Source organism: Schistocerca piceifrons, chromosome 8, assembly GCF_021461385.2.
Source record: "Schistocerca piceifrons isolate TAMUIC-IGC-003096 chromosome 8, iqSchPice1.1, whole genome shotgun sequence".
Taxonomy (NCBI): Eukaryota; Metazoa; Arthropoda; class Insecta; order Orthoptera; family Acrididae; genus Schistocerca; species Schistocerca piceifrons.
Genome location: NC_060145.1, coordinates 40,433,305 through 40,449,270, shown reverse-complemented (window position 1 = coordinate 40,449,270; position 15,966 = coordinate 40,433,305). Strand labels below are relative to the sequence as shown.

Below are 15,966 nucleotides of genomic sequence, written 5' to 3'. Positions count from 1 at the left end.
AAAATGTTGAGAAGGATGTAGTGGCTAACTACACGCTCATTGTGCTCTACTATCTGTATTCTCAAAAATCATAGAAAAAATTGTTCAAAGAAGAGTAGTAGATTTTCTGGAGGAGCACAAAATACCACCCACAGCACAACATGGTTTCAGGAAAGGTCGATCAACTGACACAGCAATTTTTGCACTATTAAGTGAAGTACTTCAGAGACTAGATAACAGCAAAAATGGCATTGGAATGTGTCTAGATCTCTCTAAGGCATTTGATATCAGATCACAAACAACTATGCCTAAGCTTGACAACATGGGGATTAGAGGAACATCTAACAACTGGATAATGTCATAGCTAAGCAGTTGAAAACAAGTGGTTGAAGTGCAACATCAAAATTTCATCAAACTCACTCAACACTATTCAAACTATGAAACCATTAAATATGGAGTGCCACAAGGTCCTCTTACATTTCTGTTATATGTGAATGACCTAAGCAAATTCTGCAGGAATGTCATCCAGTTTGCTGACAATACAAGTGTGGTAGTGAATGGGAAAGAAATGGAAATGCTTCAGAAGTCTACAACAGAGACACTGAGAAATATTGAAAACTGGTTCAGTCACAACAAATTGGTAATAAATGCAAGTAAGACATTGGCACTAAATTTATATAATGTGAAAAGAGGTGAGCAAACTGCTCAGCTTCAGATATTTGACAAAGAGCTTCAGAATGTAGACAACATTAAGTTCTTAGGAAATGGAATTATTTTCTGGGGTAACTCTTCTCTTAGCCAAAAGCTCTTTAGGCTACAAAAAAGAATTACACAAATAATGTAAGGTGTAAAATGGAATAAGACCTGTAGACCACTCTTTTTAAAAGCTAGCAGTCCTCCCACTTCCATGTGTTTGCGAAAAATGTTCGATTGAAAATCCCACTAGCTTCCAGAAAAATGAAAATATCCACTCCTATAACACCAGGCAAAAAGGAGACTTTCATCTAGAGTCCACCAACACCACCCTAAATAAAAAAGGAACCCTGTATTATGGGAAAGTTATTTATAATAAACTTCCCCCACAAATTAAATCAATAAATGACATGGCAAATTTTAAGTCAACTACTAAGGCATATTTGACTCATCACTGCTTCTACAGCCTCCACGAGTTCCTTGAAAGTTCACTAATGATTTGTGTCTTTGCATTAGTGATGTATCGTATAAATGTTACTAGAACTTTATGATTTACCATGTAAATGTAACTGTAATACAAATATTAATCTGCCAGTACAGTACATGCTCTTTCTGCTTTAAAATATCTACTCTTTATTTTTGTACAATATTTGCTCTGTATATTGTAACTCAGTGATCACTGAATGTAGAAACAATGACATTAATGCAAATTTAATATTATATTTTGTTATACATTGACTTGTCCTACATCAGAATATACTATTTGTGTACTATATGATTACCAGGACCAATAAAACTCTACTATACTCCAGTAAACTGTAGTAAAATGCAGGAATACCTGCAGAGGGTTAATACCTGATACGGGTTGTTCATCCTAAACATAAACAAAAGTAATGTATTGCATATAAATAGGTAGAAAGTCCTGTTAAACAATTACATGACTGGAAATAACTAAAATGAGAAGTAATATGTTGCACATCTCTTCTTGGAATAATAGAAAAATATCTAAGAGTATGAAAGGCCTAAAGTGTAATGAACATATAAAACCAGTTGTGCGAGACCAGATTGAAATTGTGTTGGAAGAACCCTAACGAAATGAAACTCACTCATGAAAGAGGTAGCTTAAAAATCCTCAAGCCCAATTAGTTTTTGACAACTGCTACAGACAGGAACATTTTACATAAATAGAACAAGAAAAATTATGTGAAATGAGATGATTTTATCAACATAATTTGAAATTCGTGGTTTTGAAGAAGAGTTGTGAGATTTGGCATTTTACAATTCCCATGTAAAAATGTAGTAAACCTGAAGGTATCAGAGTACTAATATTGGTAACTAATTAGCTACTGAATTTTCACACTGGATTTTAACCTATTATTCCAACTCTAGCAGTCATGTATAAACTTAGAATAACAGTTCATTTCCCATGTAAATAATGTAGCTCTAGATGTGTCATTAAGCTAAAATAGACATACTCCCAATAAATTCCATTCCAGTAACAGTTTGAAGTTACATTTCCCACACTTCTGCACAATAAATTGTACCAAAAGAAGACACAGTTCTGACAGATTTTTAGCATTTTAGTGATCAACCCTGAGCGTAACTCACACCATAATTCCATGTCCAAAAGATTGTGCCCAAGCCACCATGTCTACAGAACCACACCTGACAATATCTTTGGCAACAGTTTTCTTGAAGTGTGAGCTACCTATTGCTAAAAACTGGACTCATTTTGTATGGGAACCATATACAGACATCTTGCAACCTGTACATCATGACTTGATGCCTTCTGTTGTCAATTTCTAAAATTATTTCAAAAGAAACAGTAGTGAGCACAAGAGCTGTTATCCTGATTGAGTGAGCCAATGCGTGTGCACCGTCATGAGGTTCGTGCATGTACTTGTTAGATTTTGCAATCTGCTATATTCTGTTACAAATATATCACATCTGTTGAGCGATCATAACATTTTGGAACCTCTACAGGAAGAATTCAATGATTCCGGATCACAGGGAGAAATATCTGAATGGGAAAGTCTGAAGAAGATCCATATTTAGGTAAGCTGAAGTATAGTACAATTTTTCCTTGCTAATATTGTTGCTACTGACACTGCAGCTGCAATTATAATTTATTTCTGCTTTATTTGCCTTAATCTGGCTTTTTTCATAGATAAATCTGAAGGTGAAGTAGCATCCAACATGTATTTCCAAGTGTTGTCTTGAGAAAATGAAACAATCTACTGGAAAGCCAGGAAAGAAACAACCTGGTATTGCCACAATTGCAAAATACCTGTCTGCATGCCAGAATATGTTAGACGTTTCCATACAGAAGCCAATTACATGTGAAAGTGATGTAAATATGGCTCATTAATTAACGAGAATATTTTCTTAGTAGATGAGTACAGATATGAAAACCATGAAATACGGCCTTTAGTTTTGCAAATATGTAAACCAACATGGTGTCTGCCACTCTGCTTCTATTAGCCACCTACAGCACAGGACAAGTGATGTACGCAAACATCACAACCCTCCCATATGATAAGCAGAAGAATTTTAATTGTGCTCCATGAAATTATGTTAACGGGCTTCAAAAATTCATAACCAAAATACAATCTTCCAACCTAACCTAGATCTCAGTCTATGCAACAGAGCAGGCTGTTGCCACAGTCTTCATTCATGAAATAGTAAAAATAATATTGACTAAACACTGAAATAAACATTTTCAGTGTTCTGCTTTACTGCCAGAAAAATGTTTACATGACATCTCATGTCCTGTGCCTGGATGATGGACGCAAACTGAGAAGGTGCGTGTTATTTGTATGTTTGTGAAGCTGAAGTGCTGTATTTGGTGGTGTTTGTATTTATACTTGTGCACTACAAAACCACACAGATTAATTGATACACTGCACCAAAGATTTCTCCAAACTGTGCCATCTTTAATATGATTTGTTGTGTAAAAATACTGGGAAATGTGAAGTCACCGGATAAAACTATTACCTATTTTCCAGGTTAAAGCTTTTGAAGATTCCTTCATTATTGTGCCAAAATGAATTTTTGGTGATGAAATCAGCACACTTTTGATAAACGTAATGGGACAAATACTTCAAGCAAAGGTGGAAGGAACACTGCAACACACAGAGTTGCCCCTTCAAACTAGACTAATAACTCATATGGTCATAGATCAACAATAGTAGGTTCTTCTTTTAACCATAAGACGATAATGATGAAGTCTGTTAATGCTGACTTCCAAAGAGCCCATCCTAGTTTACTTGTAATGACAGTATTCAGTTGCATAAATATTCTGAAGGAAATAGGGACACTTTCAAATGTTTAGTGTTGTGCAATATTCTGAAGGAAATGGGGACACTTCGTAATGTCTAGTGTTGTGCTGAAGGCACTTTATATTCCATTTTCAAATATAGACTCCAGGCTGCTGCTTTGTGTTGATGGGTCAGTGGCATAATGTCTCAAGTGACATGTCAATGCTTTCTTTTAAATAACTTTGAACATTTTATGGTAGCAGAGCTATTTTTTCTTTAGTTGATTAGATGTAATGGGTTTAATGCAACTATTTTTTCCAATGTTGTAAATAATGTGATCTGTGATGCAAATAAATATAATACGGTATAACTGATGGCTAGATTTTAATTTTCATTATAACACTGGAAAGCAATGAAATAACACAAAAGTAACAAAGATTGGGTACTTCAAAAATATGCTGTCAGGAACTTAAAAAGACTTCTATAAAAGACTTCTTCCTGTACCAAAGAACTGCTCATCTATCTGGGTCGCTTACCAGGTATTATTAATATAAGGGATACAAATGAACTTATTCAGCAAGTGAAAGAGCATCAGAGATACGCTCGTCAAACTTCAGTGTCAGAAAATAACAGAAATGAGCAATTGTTAAGTCTTCTCCCTCCCAGATGTCAAAGGACAATAAAATACAGACTTTTCTGTTAGGTATGCTACGCCTACGTCACAACTTCGGCAAATCTTATTTCCAGGTTACTAGTACAGAAATATACCTAAAAACTAATTTTTAAACTACCAGAAGCTAGAGATTCTACTGATTTTTATCTTCAGTTGTTTAAATATTAGAAACATAACAATGTGTGATGTATAACTGAATATAGTAAGTCTTTTGCTGTTAATGCAGTTGTGACTGTCATATAGTGTGTGTTTAAAATCAGCATGTTACAACAAGGTAAGATTAAATTTATAAAAGTGTGTAAATACAGATATAGGAGATATTTCCAGTTAAAATACGAAACACAGTACTTGTACTCAACTACAACAAACACACATCAAATTACAGTATATTTTCAGTTACAATGAACTTTTTTACGTAACAAGAGGAATGTGCCAGTTTCAGAAATCCAGCTCTACTAAAGTGCGCGTCATTTATGTTGGCGGCCGAGTTTAGGTTCGTTCTGCGCATCTGACGTCACAAAACACAGTCAGCCAATGAACAGAGAACGACGTTGCCAGATCTCTGACTGCAGTGCATAGCAGGACGAGTGTCTTCAGTTTTAGAAACGTTCAGTCATAAATAAAGTAATTGAACAGAAGCAATGTCTTGATAGCAGACTTTCTTTTATAGAAAGTTTGGAAAAAGCATTCTTTATACCAGTTGCTTCATATTCTATTAATTAATTAAACCAAACAAGCAATAAGACTCCTAATTCAGGCGATAGCAAGGAAAGGTGTTTGTACCAATCTCACGAACCGCTTTTTCGCAATAAAGAACAGCGGTAATTGTTTATTTCCTATTGTACTTCGACGAAGCGTGAGTAATTCATAGTCATACCAACAGTGTTTGTCAGTATTTTGCGTGACGTGTTAGAGTCCTCATGGCGTTCTGAGCTCAGACGAGCTGCGTTAGCATAACGGATAAGGTGTTGGGCTTCTAGGCGAAAGGTTATGAGTTCAAACCTTGTGCGCTGCTTAATATTTTCATTATTTAAAAACAATATCGAAGTGCCTTACTTCACGAATTGTATTTGTTTGAATGCAATTTTTTGAAATTTCTAGTGCTTTGTCTCTTCATTAACCCTTTCGCTGCTGCAGACACGTGCTCCCTGCATTCCGCGCTGTGCGCGATTTTGTCATCACTGTACTGCTCGCCTGGGCAGACACATGGTGTTCCTACTGCTTTGACACACTTATCATTCGATTTCACAAAACCTATTTGGCCCAAAAATTTGATTTTTACACGTCTTCTTAACTGATACCTTCCCCCCATAAATGACTTAATTTTGTTTCGATGTTCAACGCAGTTATTATGCAGCATTACAAGTAGTAATTTTATATGAAATTTAGGTATCTTGTCCACATTTCATTCTCAACATTGTGGCAACTAAAATCGACCATACGGAAAGTATACTCAATGGACTTTTACCTCTGCAAACTCTTCAAAATTTCGTGCAATGGTTTACTATATTTAACGCTGCATAATAGCTGCGTTGAACATCGAAACAAAATTAAGTCATTTATGGGGGGAAGGTATCAGTCAAGAAGACACATACAAATCTAATTTTTGGGCCAAATAGTTTTTGTGGAATCGAATGATAAGTGTGTCAAAGCAGTCGGAACACGATGTGTCTGCACAGGCGAGCAGTGCAGTGACAAAATCGCGCACAGCGCAGAATGCAGGGAGCACGTCTCTGTAGCAGCGAAAGGGTTAATGCGGCCTTGGTGGCTTTACTTCATGAACTGCGCGCTCCCCCCTAAACGCAAGCTTGCGAACTATGCTATACTATGGCGCTGCTTCTTTTGGCGCCTGCGTCGTGTGCAACTGGCAACGCAGCAATCTCCCGCGTCTGGGCGGGCAAGCGCGAGCCGCCAAGATAAAAGAATTGAACTTTAGATTCCAATTCAAGTCTCTCTCTTTTAAATTTTCTTACAGAGGTTGATGAGCATCTTTGGAGAAACAACTTTAAAACATTCACAACAAGCAGTTATGAGTAAAACAATAATGTGTATTGTGAACCGAAACACGTTTATCCTTGCACATTCTGAGTTCATCTAGCAATGTGGTAATTGTGATTGGTCTTGCAATAAAGCTGCCCCCATGCACACCTCTAACGGTTCAACTGCAATAATACTTACTTTATAGCAGCAATGCCACGCAATGCACAGTATAATCTTAGTAGAGCTGACGCCTGTACAACACAGGAATCTGGCAGCTGGCTGTCTAAAGAAAACAGCACAATGGTCTGAAGACGACGAAGCAATTCATCACGAAGCAACTGCAATGCTGTATGCGATTCCCATTTACGCTGTGGAAACAAACATTTTGAAGCTACAACTTATGATAAAAAGTGAAATACATAATTTTTAAGCAAACATGTTGGACAAACATAAAGGTTCCACTCACTGACCCATTTCATACACAATGGTAATGTAAACAACCATTCAAACAAATAGAATTAGGTTGTTACTTGCAAAAAAGCAAATTACTCATGACAATTGCATTTCACAGATGAATTCGGTTGTTCCATTAAAATGTATCTAAGATCACATTAACATTCAACTGCAGACTAAAGATTATACACAAAAAACATATGCTCATTTTTGCCATGTGTTTGTAGGTTTTCCTTTGCACTGAGGTCTGTGATCTATGATGTGAATGTAAGTTTGTGTTCCTTAATACTGTATTTTTCTCCGTGTAGAGTCTGTTCTGAATAAATATGCATTATAAAGCCTTCTTCGTTACATGTAGAGCTCAAGCTCACTTTTCATAAAGACAGAAAACAAGACTGACAACAGCTTTGTTGATCAGAAGAAGATTCAATTGTCTTCTGTGTTGCAGAGATCCAGGTTATGGATTCAATGAGATTAGTTATTTTAGTTAATTTGCATGTTCCTTTTATCACAATTGCAACACCTCATTTTTTCTGTATCGAGGATATCAAATGGCTTGCAAATATTCTTAGTGAAACTATGGCTATCATTTATATGGCTGGGCTTCACATTAATCTTAATCCACATTTAAATTTATAAACTGGTTTGGATTGACCACAGGTCCATCTATAATTGCCTTCATAAGCAAGCTCAAAGTTTACTGGAAGGCAATGGTATACCACTTTCAATATGACCACACCAAATGAATCATCACAGTATTCAAATCAACCTTCAGGTTTAGCATGTTTTTAAACTGACTATGTACTTAAATTCATGTTTGGAGTAGAAACACTTTTGAGGTAAAAGTGATTTCAATTTGTTTTAAAACTGTTTTCATTATGTATCAGTAACTTTAATTGACAAAGGAGATGACCACATGTTACGGCTCTTACATTCTTAACTGTTGCACATGAATAAGTTTTACTTGTGGGTAAAGGAGGCCATTTTGTTTACAGTATTATATTAATGAATGCTACTATTATTTTTAAATTGTGACCTGTTCTTGACAACAATTTTCATGGGAGTAATCATACCGTGTGGTTTCTGTTGCCTGAGACTGCAGTCATGTGTGTGAGAGTAGCGTTTGCGTGAATATGTGTGTGTGTGTGTGTGTGTGTGTGCAAACACGCTCACATGCACACATATGTCTGTCTATTGTTGACAAAGGCCTTAACAGCCGAAAGCTATAATTGTGAGAGTCTTTTCGTTGTGCCTATCTGCAACTCGGCATCTCCTCTATCTGGCGAGTAACAACTTTCCTTCTCATAATAGTGTTACATTCCATCCTGGATTTTCCACTGTTTATTCATATTGTGCGGCAGCTGTTCACCTGTATAGTTTTTAAATAGTTGGCTATATGGGGTTAACAGTTGTACATAAAATATTATCCTTCTAGCATGTTTTTGTATAATAAATACACTGTACTGAATTGCTTCCAGATATTACCCTATAAAATTATTTAATGAAAATGTGTAAATAAGCTAACAAAGCAGAACAAATGTTGGTGCACTTAAAGTTTCTGAGAGTTTTATAATAGAGGGGTTATACAATTAAAGTTCTCATCAATAGGTACATCTGGGAATTTGAATGTTCGAATGTTCAACTTCACAGAAGTAAAACCTTCGGAAAATCATTAAAAGCATATTTACAGCATCACTGCTTTCATTCCATGGAAAAAATATTAAAATGTAACATTATTATAAGACAAGAATGGAAGCAATTCATAATTTAAATATGTATGTATGTAAATGTAAGTTATGTAACATATTAGCACATCACACACACACACACACACACACACACACACACACACACACACACACACACCACTGCATAGGACTACGCTGCCTCTGTAGACGGGAGGACCAATAAAGTACAGTGAGTGAAAAAAATTGCAACACCAAAAAGGAGTTGTGCAACATAAATGAAAGTTAGTAGGCATGTTTCTACATCTGAAAGATGGTGTCTGTTCAAATTTCATACCAGTTGCTAAAGAATGGTGCTAGTAGTGCCACTATGAGGACGCAAATCACGATTGCTTTAAATAAACACTGTAACTGTTGTAGGCCTTATTTACCTTTGAGACTGGACATGGTGAGTTGATTCGAGTCAAGAATGCCTTTCAGGTGACAAAGACAACATTATCAACACCTCACTGAATTTGAATGAGCTCATGTAAAAGGGCTACAACAAGTTCGATGATCCTTCTATGATACTGCAGAAAACTTGGCAGCAATGTAGCCACTGTACAAGATTTCCGACAGCAGTGGTCACGAGAATGTACAGTTGCAGGAAGACCAGGCACTGGACTACCACATGACACTACCAAGGGGGAAGACCATCTTGTTTGACTTATGACTCTTGCGCATCATACTGCATTTGCAGCACTAATTTGACCAGCAGTTGGCACCAAAGTGACACAACAAACTGTTACAAATCAGTTACTTCGAGGGCAGCTCCAAGCCAGTTGTCCTGCAGCAAGCATTCCACTGACCCCAAAGCACCACCATTTGTGACTTCAGTGGTGTCAAGTTAGAAGCAACCTGTCTGTGTGCTAGACACACTGGACCAACACGTAGACTTATTGTATGCATATGACAGCAGGAGCACTCTCATGGTTATCCCACACACTCTGACTGCTGATCTGTATGTCAATTTGATGACTTGACCTGTCATGCTGTCAGTCACGAACAGCATTCCAGGGAGTGTTTTCCAACAGGATACCACTTGTCCACATACCACTGTTGTAACCCAACATGCTCTACAGGGTGTCGTTACATCACCTTGGCCTGCTCGATCACCAGATCTACCTCAGATCGAACGCATATGGGACAAAATCTGACAATAACTCCAGCATCATCCACAAAGAGCATTAACATCCCCGTATTGACTGACCAAATGCAACAGGCTTGGAACTGACATCTAGCACCCGGACAAGACAATTATTGCATGTTTGCATTCCACATCCTGACGTTTACACTGGTTGTTAATGTACCAGAATTTCATGTTAACCTTCAATCTTGCAACATTAATCACTTGTAACAGACCTCCCATCACCATCACCTACTCCAATCCAGTCCCAAACATCAACTATCCCATCAAAGGCACGGCTACCTGTAAAACCAGTTGTGTGATCTACAATCTAAGCTGCAACCACTGTGCTGCATTCTATGTAGGCATGACAACCAACAAGCATTCTGTCTGCATGAACGGCAACCGACGATCTGTGGCCGAGAAACACCTGGAGCTCCCTGTTGCTGAGCACACTGTCCAACACAACATTCATTAATTACTTCAATGACTGCTTCACAGCCTGTGTCATGTGGATCCTTCTCACCAACAACGGCTTTTCTGAATTTCACAGGTGGAAATTATCTGTGCAATACATCCTATGTTCCTGTAACCCTCTTGGCCTCAACCTTCTTTACTCATTGTCCACATCCATCCAGCCCCTTCCCTGTTCCCATTATACAGCCCTCTATTCCACCAACACAACCAGTCTTTTTACTTCTCTCCTTTTCTGCAACCTTCCCCCCCCCTCCCCCACTCATCTCCCCTACCCCCCATGTAACCTCCCGATTGCATCTAGCTGCCCTAACCTCTCTCCAACTCGTCCCTACATAGTCCCCACTATCCACCATTGCTATTCCTCCTCCACCCCACCCCAGCCACCTCCTTATTCCCACCCAGTTGCCTCCCCTATCATGCACTGCTGCTGCTCACAATGTTGGCTTCAGCTGCCACAGACTGTAGTCATCTGTGTGTGTGTGTGTGTGTGTGTGTGTGTGTGTGTGTGGTCTATTTCTGACAAAGGCCTTGTTGGCCAAAAGCAGCTTATTTTGTGACAGTCTTTTTTTGTGCCAGCCTGCAACTCAGCATCTATGCTATACAGTGTGTAGCAACTATTCTTTTCATAATATTGTTACATTCCATCCTGGAGCCTTGAAACTTCCTGGCAGTTTAAAACTGTGTGCCAGCCTGGAACTTACTTCCAGAACCTTACCAGTCACAAACAATGCTCTTATCGATTGAGCTGTTCATGTACAACTCATAACCTGCTCTTGCAACCATACCGTATTTACTCGAATCTAAGCCGCACTTTTTTTCCGGTTTTTGTAATCCAAAAAACCGCCTGCGGCTTAGAATCGAGTGCAAAGTAAGCGCAAGTTCTGAAAAATGTTGGTAGGTGCGCCACAACTAACTTCTGCCGTCGAATATATGTAGCGCTACACAGGCACATTTTGCAGGCACAAAGATAAATACTGGCGCCAAAACCTCTGAGTCAGGAAATAAGTTTAAACAAGGTGGAAGACGAGGTTTTTTCCCCCGAGTTTCGACCAGTGCATTTTCATACTTTATCCAACGAAGTAAATACAAATTCCGTGTTGTTTATCTTCGAATGTAGCAGCATTTCAATGTACTATGAAAATCCGACTGACAAGACTGGTTGGGATGTTTGTCAATATGGCCAACTCTACGTTCTCAATTTTTTCCTACCTGTGAGAAGAGATGGTTGCTAATAGGAACTTTTATGAATTGAGAATCACGTGCAATATTCTCTTCACCATAAGAATAATATGAATATAAACATTTTGCCATGCATTCTTTCGTGTTTGCTGCTATCTCATTTAAATCCTGTCTGCCTAATAAACTTCGAAACTAGTGTGAGACAACAGCAAACGCGGAAGAATATACATATCATGTCATGTTTATATTCGTATTATTCTTATGCCTAATAGTGATACAGTCAGAAATGAAGCACAGCAATTGACTAGTTTTTTAAATCTAAGATGACTCTAATTTCTGTGCAGAATGTAATGTACAAAAGAGGGTTCTGCAAAGATTTTCAAATGGCGAAAAATTTTAGCTAAACTCTCGTTCACAACATCTATCATACGTAGTCTATTATTTGGTTCTTGTTGATCATTATCAAAGAAAGCAGCAGTGTAAGTAACAACAAATAGCAGTCTCATGCCATTGTTTCGCTAATGAGACAATTCCTCTCTCTCTCTCTCTCTCTCTCTCTCTCTCTCTCTCTCTCTCTCTCTGGTTCCCCCCGCCCGTAAGCGGCGGTAGCGCGCACAAAAGCAAGCCATGCCCCGAGTGGTGACAGGTCGTAAACACACATTATCAGAATGCGACACAGTACAACAACGCATTTTCAGCTTAGAGTGACGTAAACACCTATAACAAAGAGAACAGCACTTATCAGATCAAAGAAAAATAAGCAATCGATTCAAAACAGACGAAGCACATGAGAAAGGAAGGGCACCCGTATAAATACGGGCCTGACGCATAGCAATGGCTACCTGGTAAAGCTTAACTGCTAAGCTTACGACTCGAACCAAACTACTGTAGCTGTATTGTCATTCATTCGACCTAAATTGTGTCTCATATTACAATGGACCAACTTTGTTTCGATTTGGAGGTGCGGCCTAAAACTTTTCTCTCCCTTGAATTTCGAGTCTCAAATTTCAGGTGCGGCTTAGATCCGGGAAAATTTTTTTCCTTGATTTTCAGTCTAATTTTTCATGAGTGGCTTAGATTCGAGTGCGGCTTAGATTCGAGTAAATACGGTACTTGAGTCTTACTCAGAATGTCATATCTGTAGATATTTTCAAACCATTTATGGGTATAAAACCTCTTTCTAAAGTTCTGAGGCTATTATAGTGAAAGAAGTCAATATTTGTTAACACATTTCTTAAAAAGGGTTATTCCATCATGGACTTTCCACTGTTTAACAGTGCAAGTTAAATTTAATGTCACCTACAAAGTCACTGATAACATCAATCACACAATGTATTACCCATATACTGGTGTATATCAAAACTTTTATTTAATTGCAGAAATGCAATATTGTTGAAAGTAAAAAAGAAAATCAAATGATCTATGGAAACAGAAAGGATTATTTACTTATTTACTCCAGTAATGGCCGCAGGCAAAATGATTGCATTGTGACAGTATTTCTTTCTCTATCTTCGTCCTGCATTCCCCTTATACTTCTATAAGCTTATCTTTGCCTGAGAGACCAATTCTTATGTATTTACATTTCCTGCCTCTCAACTTACACTCCTGCTTCAACTCCTTATTCTTCCTTTCCTTGTCTTTCACGTCCATCTGCAGCCTATCATTTGTTTCACATTTTAGTTTTCCTGTTTGAACTATTATTACTACTATTATTAGCATTATCATTAACTAGCATTATTATTATTATTATTATTATTATCCCCCCATAAACCATGGACCTTGCCATTGGTGGGGAGGCTTGCGTGCCTCAATGATACAGATAGCCGTACCATAGGTGCAACCACAACGGAGGGGTATATGTTGAGAGGCCAGACAAACATGTGGTTCCTGAAGAGTGGTAACATCCTTTTCAGTAGTTGCAGGGGCAACAGTCTGGATGATTGACTGATCTGGCACTGTAACACTAACCAAAACAGCCTTGCTGTTTTGATACTGCGAACGGCTGAAAGCAAGGGGAAACTACAGCCATAATTTCTCCTGAGGAAATGCAGCTTTACTGTATGATTAAATGATGATGGCGTCCTCTTGGGTAAAATATTTCGGGGATAAAAGAGTCCCCCATTCAGATCTCCGGGCGGGGACTACTCAAAGAGGACATCGTTATCAGGAGAAAGAAAACTGGCATTCTACGGATGGGAGCGTGTAATGTCCGATCCCTTAATCGGGCAGGTAGGTTAGAAAATTTAAAAAGGGAAATGGATAGGTTAAAGTTAGATATAGTGGGAGTTAGTGAAGTTCGATGGCAGGAGGAACAAGACTTTTGGTCAGTTGACTACAGGGTTATAAATACAAAATCAAATAGGGGTAATGCAGGAGTAGGTTTAATAATGAATAAAAAAATTGGAATGCGGGTAAGCTTCTACAAACAGCATAGTGAACGCATTATTCTGGCCAAGATAGACACGAAGCCCACGCCTACTACAGTAGTATAGGTTTATATGCCAACTAGCTCTGCAAATGATGAAGAACTTGATGAAATGTATGATGAGATAAAAGAAATTATTCAGGTAGTGAAGGGAGATGAAAATTTAATAGTCATGGGTGACTGGAATTCGACAGTAGGAAAAGGAAGAGAAGGAAATGTAGTAGGTGAATATGGATTGGAGTTCAGAAATGAAAGAGGAAGCCGCCTGGTAGAATTTTGCACAGAGCATAACTTAATCATAGCTAACACTTGGTTCAAGAATCACAACAGAAGATTGTATACATGGAAGAACCCTGGAGATACTAAAAGGTTTCAGATAGATTATATAATGGTAAGACAGAGATTTAGGAACCAGATTTTAAATTGTAAGACATTTCCAGGGGCAGATGTGGACTCTGACCACAATCTATTGGTTATGAACTGTAGATTAAAACTGAAGAAACTGCAAAAAGGTGGGAATTTAAGGAGATGGGACCTGGATAAACTGAAAGAACCAGAGGTTGTACAGAGTTTCAGGGAGAGCATAAAGGAACAATTGAGAGGAATGGGGGAAAGAAAAACAATAGAAGAAGAATGGGTAGCTTTGAGGAATGAAATAGTGAAGGCAGCAGAGGATCAAGTAGCTAAAAAGACAAGGGCTAGTAGAAATCCTTGGGTAACAGAAGAGATACTGAATGTAATTGATGAAAGGAGAAAATACAAAAATGCAGCAAGTGAAGCAGGCAAAAAGGAATACAAACGTCTCAAAAATGAGATCGACAGGAAGTGCAAAACGGCTAAGCAGGGATGGCTAGAGGACAAATGTAAGGATGTAGAGGCTTATCTCATGAGGGGTAAAATAGATACTGCCTACAGGAAAATTAAAGAGACCTTTGGAGAAAAGAGAACCACTTGCATGAATATCAAGAGCTCAGATGGAAACCCAGTTCTAAGCAAAGAAGGGAAAGCAGAAAGGTGGAAGGAGTATATAGAGGGTCTATACAGGGGCAATGTTCTTGAGGACAATATTATGGAAAAGGAAGAGCAGGTAGGTGAAGATGAAATGGGAGATACGATACTGTGCGAAGAGTTTGACAGAGCACTGAAAGACCTAAGTCGAAACAAGGCCAGTCCTGACAAAAAACTACCATCTGGTGACCAAGATGTATGAGACAGGCGAAATACCCTCAGACTTCAAGAAGAATATAATAATTCCAATCCCAAAGAAAGCAGGTGTTGACAGATGTGAAAATTACCGAACTGTCAGTTTAATAAGTCACAGCTGCAAAATACTAACGTGAATTCTTTACAGATGAATGGAAAAACTGGTAGAAGCCGACCTTGGGGAAGATCAGTTTGGATTCTGTAGAAATGTTGGAACAACTGAGGCAATACTGACCTTACAACTTATGTTAGAAGAAAGATTAAGGAAAGGAAAACCTACGTTTCAAGCATTTGTAGACTTAGACAAAGCTTTTGACATTGTTGACTGGAATACTCTCTTTCAAACTCTGAAGGTGGCAGGGGTAAAATACAGGGAGCGAAAGGCTATTTACAATTTGTACGGAAACCAGATGGCAGTTATAAGAGTCAAGGGACATGAAAGGGAAGCAGTGGTTGGGAAGGGAGTGAGACAGGGTTGTAGCCTCTCCCCGATGCTATTCAATCTGTATATTGAGCAAGCAGTAAAGGAAATGAAAGAAGAGTTTGGAGTAGGTATTAAAATCCATGGAGAATAACTAAAAACTTTGAGGTTCGCCGATGACATTGTAATTCTGTCAGAGGCTGGACCTGATGGGATACCAATTCGATTCTACACAGAGTACGCGAAAGAACTTGCCCACCTTCTAACAGCCGTGTACCGCAAGTCTCTAGAGGAACGTAAGGTTCTAAATGATTGGAAAAGAGCACAGGTAGTCCCAGTCTTCAAGAAGTGCCGTCGAGCAGATGCGTAAAACTAT

General features: G+C 38.4%; 1 protein-coding gene across 1 annotated transcript in view; it reads right to left on the bottom strand.

Annotated features, from left to right (window-relative positions):
• LOC124711295 (integrator complex subunit 2-like) overlaps window positions 1–15,966 on the bottom strand; it is an 85,297-nt gene that overhangs the window by 46,237 nt on the left and 23,094 nt on the right. The window contains exon 6 of the mRNA XM_047241299.1: window positions 6,781–6,950. Coding sequence (XP_047097255.1) covers window positions 6,781–6,950 — 170 coding nt within the window. The remainder of the gene's footprint in view (window positions 1–6,780; window positions 6,951–15,966) is intronic.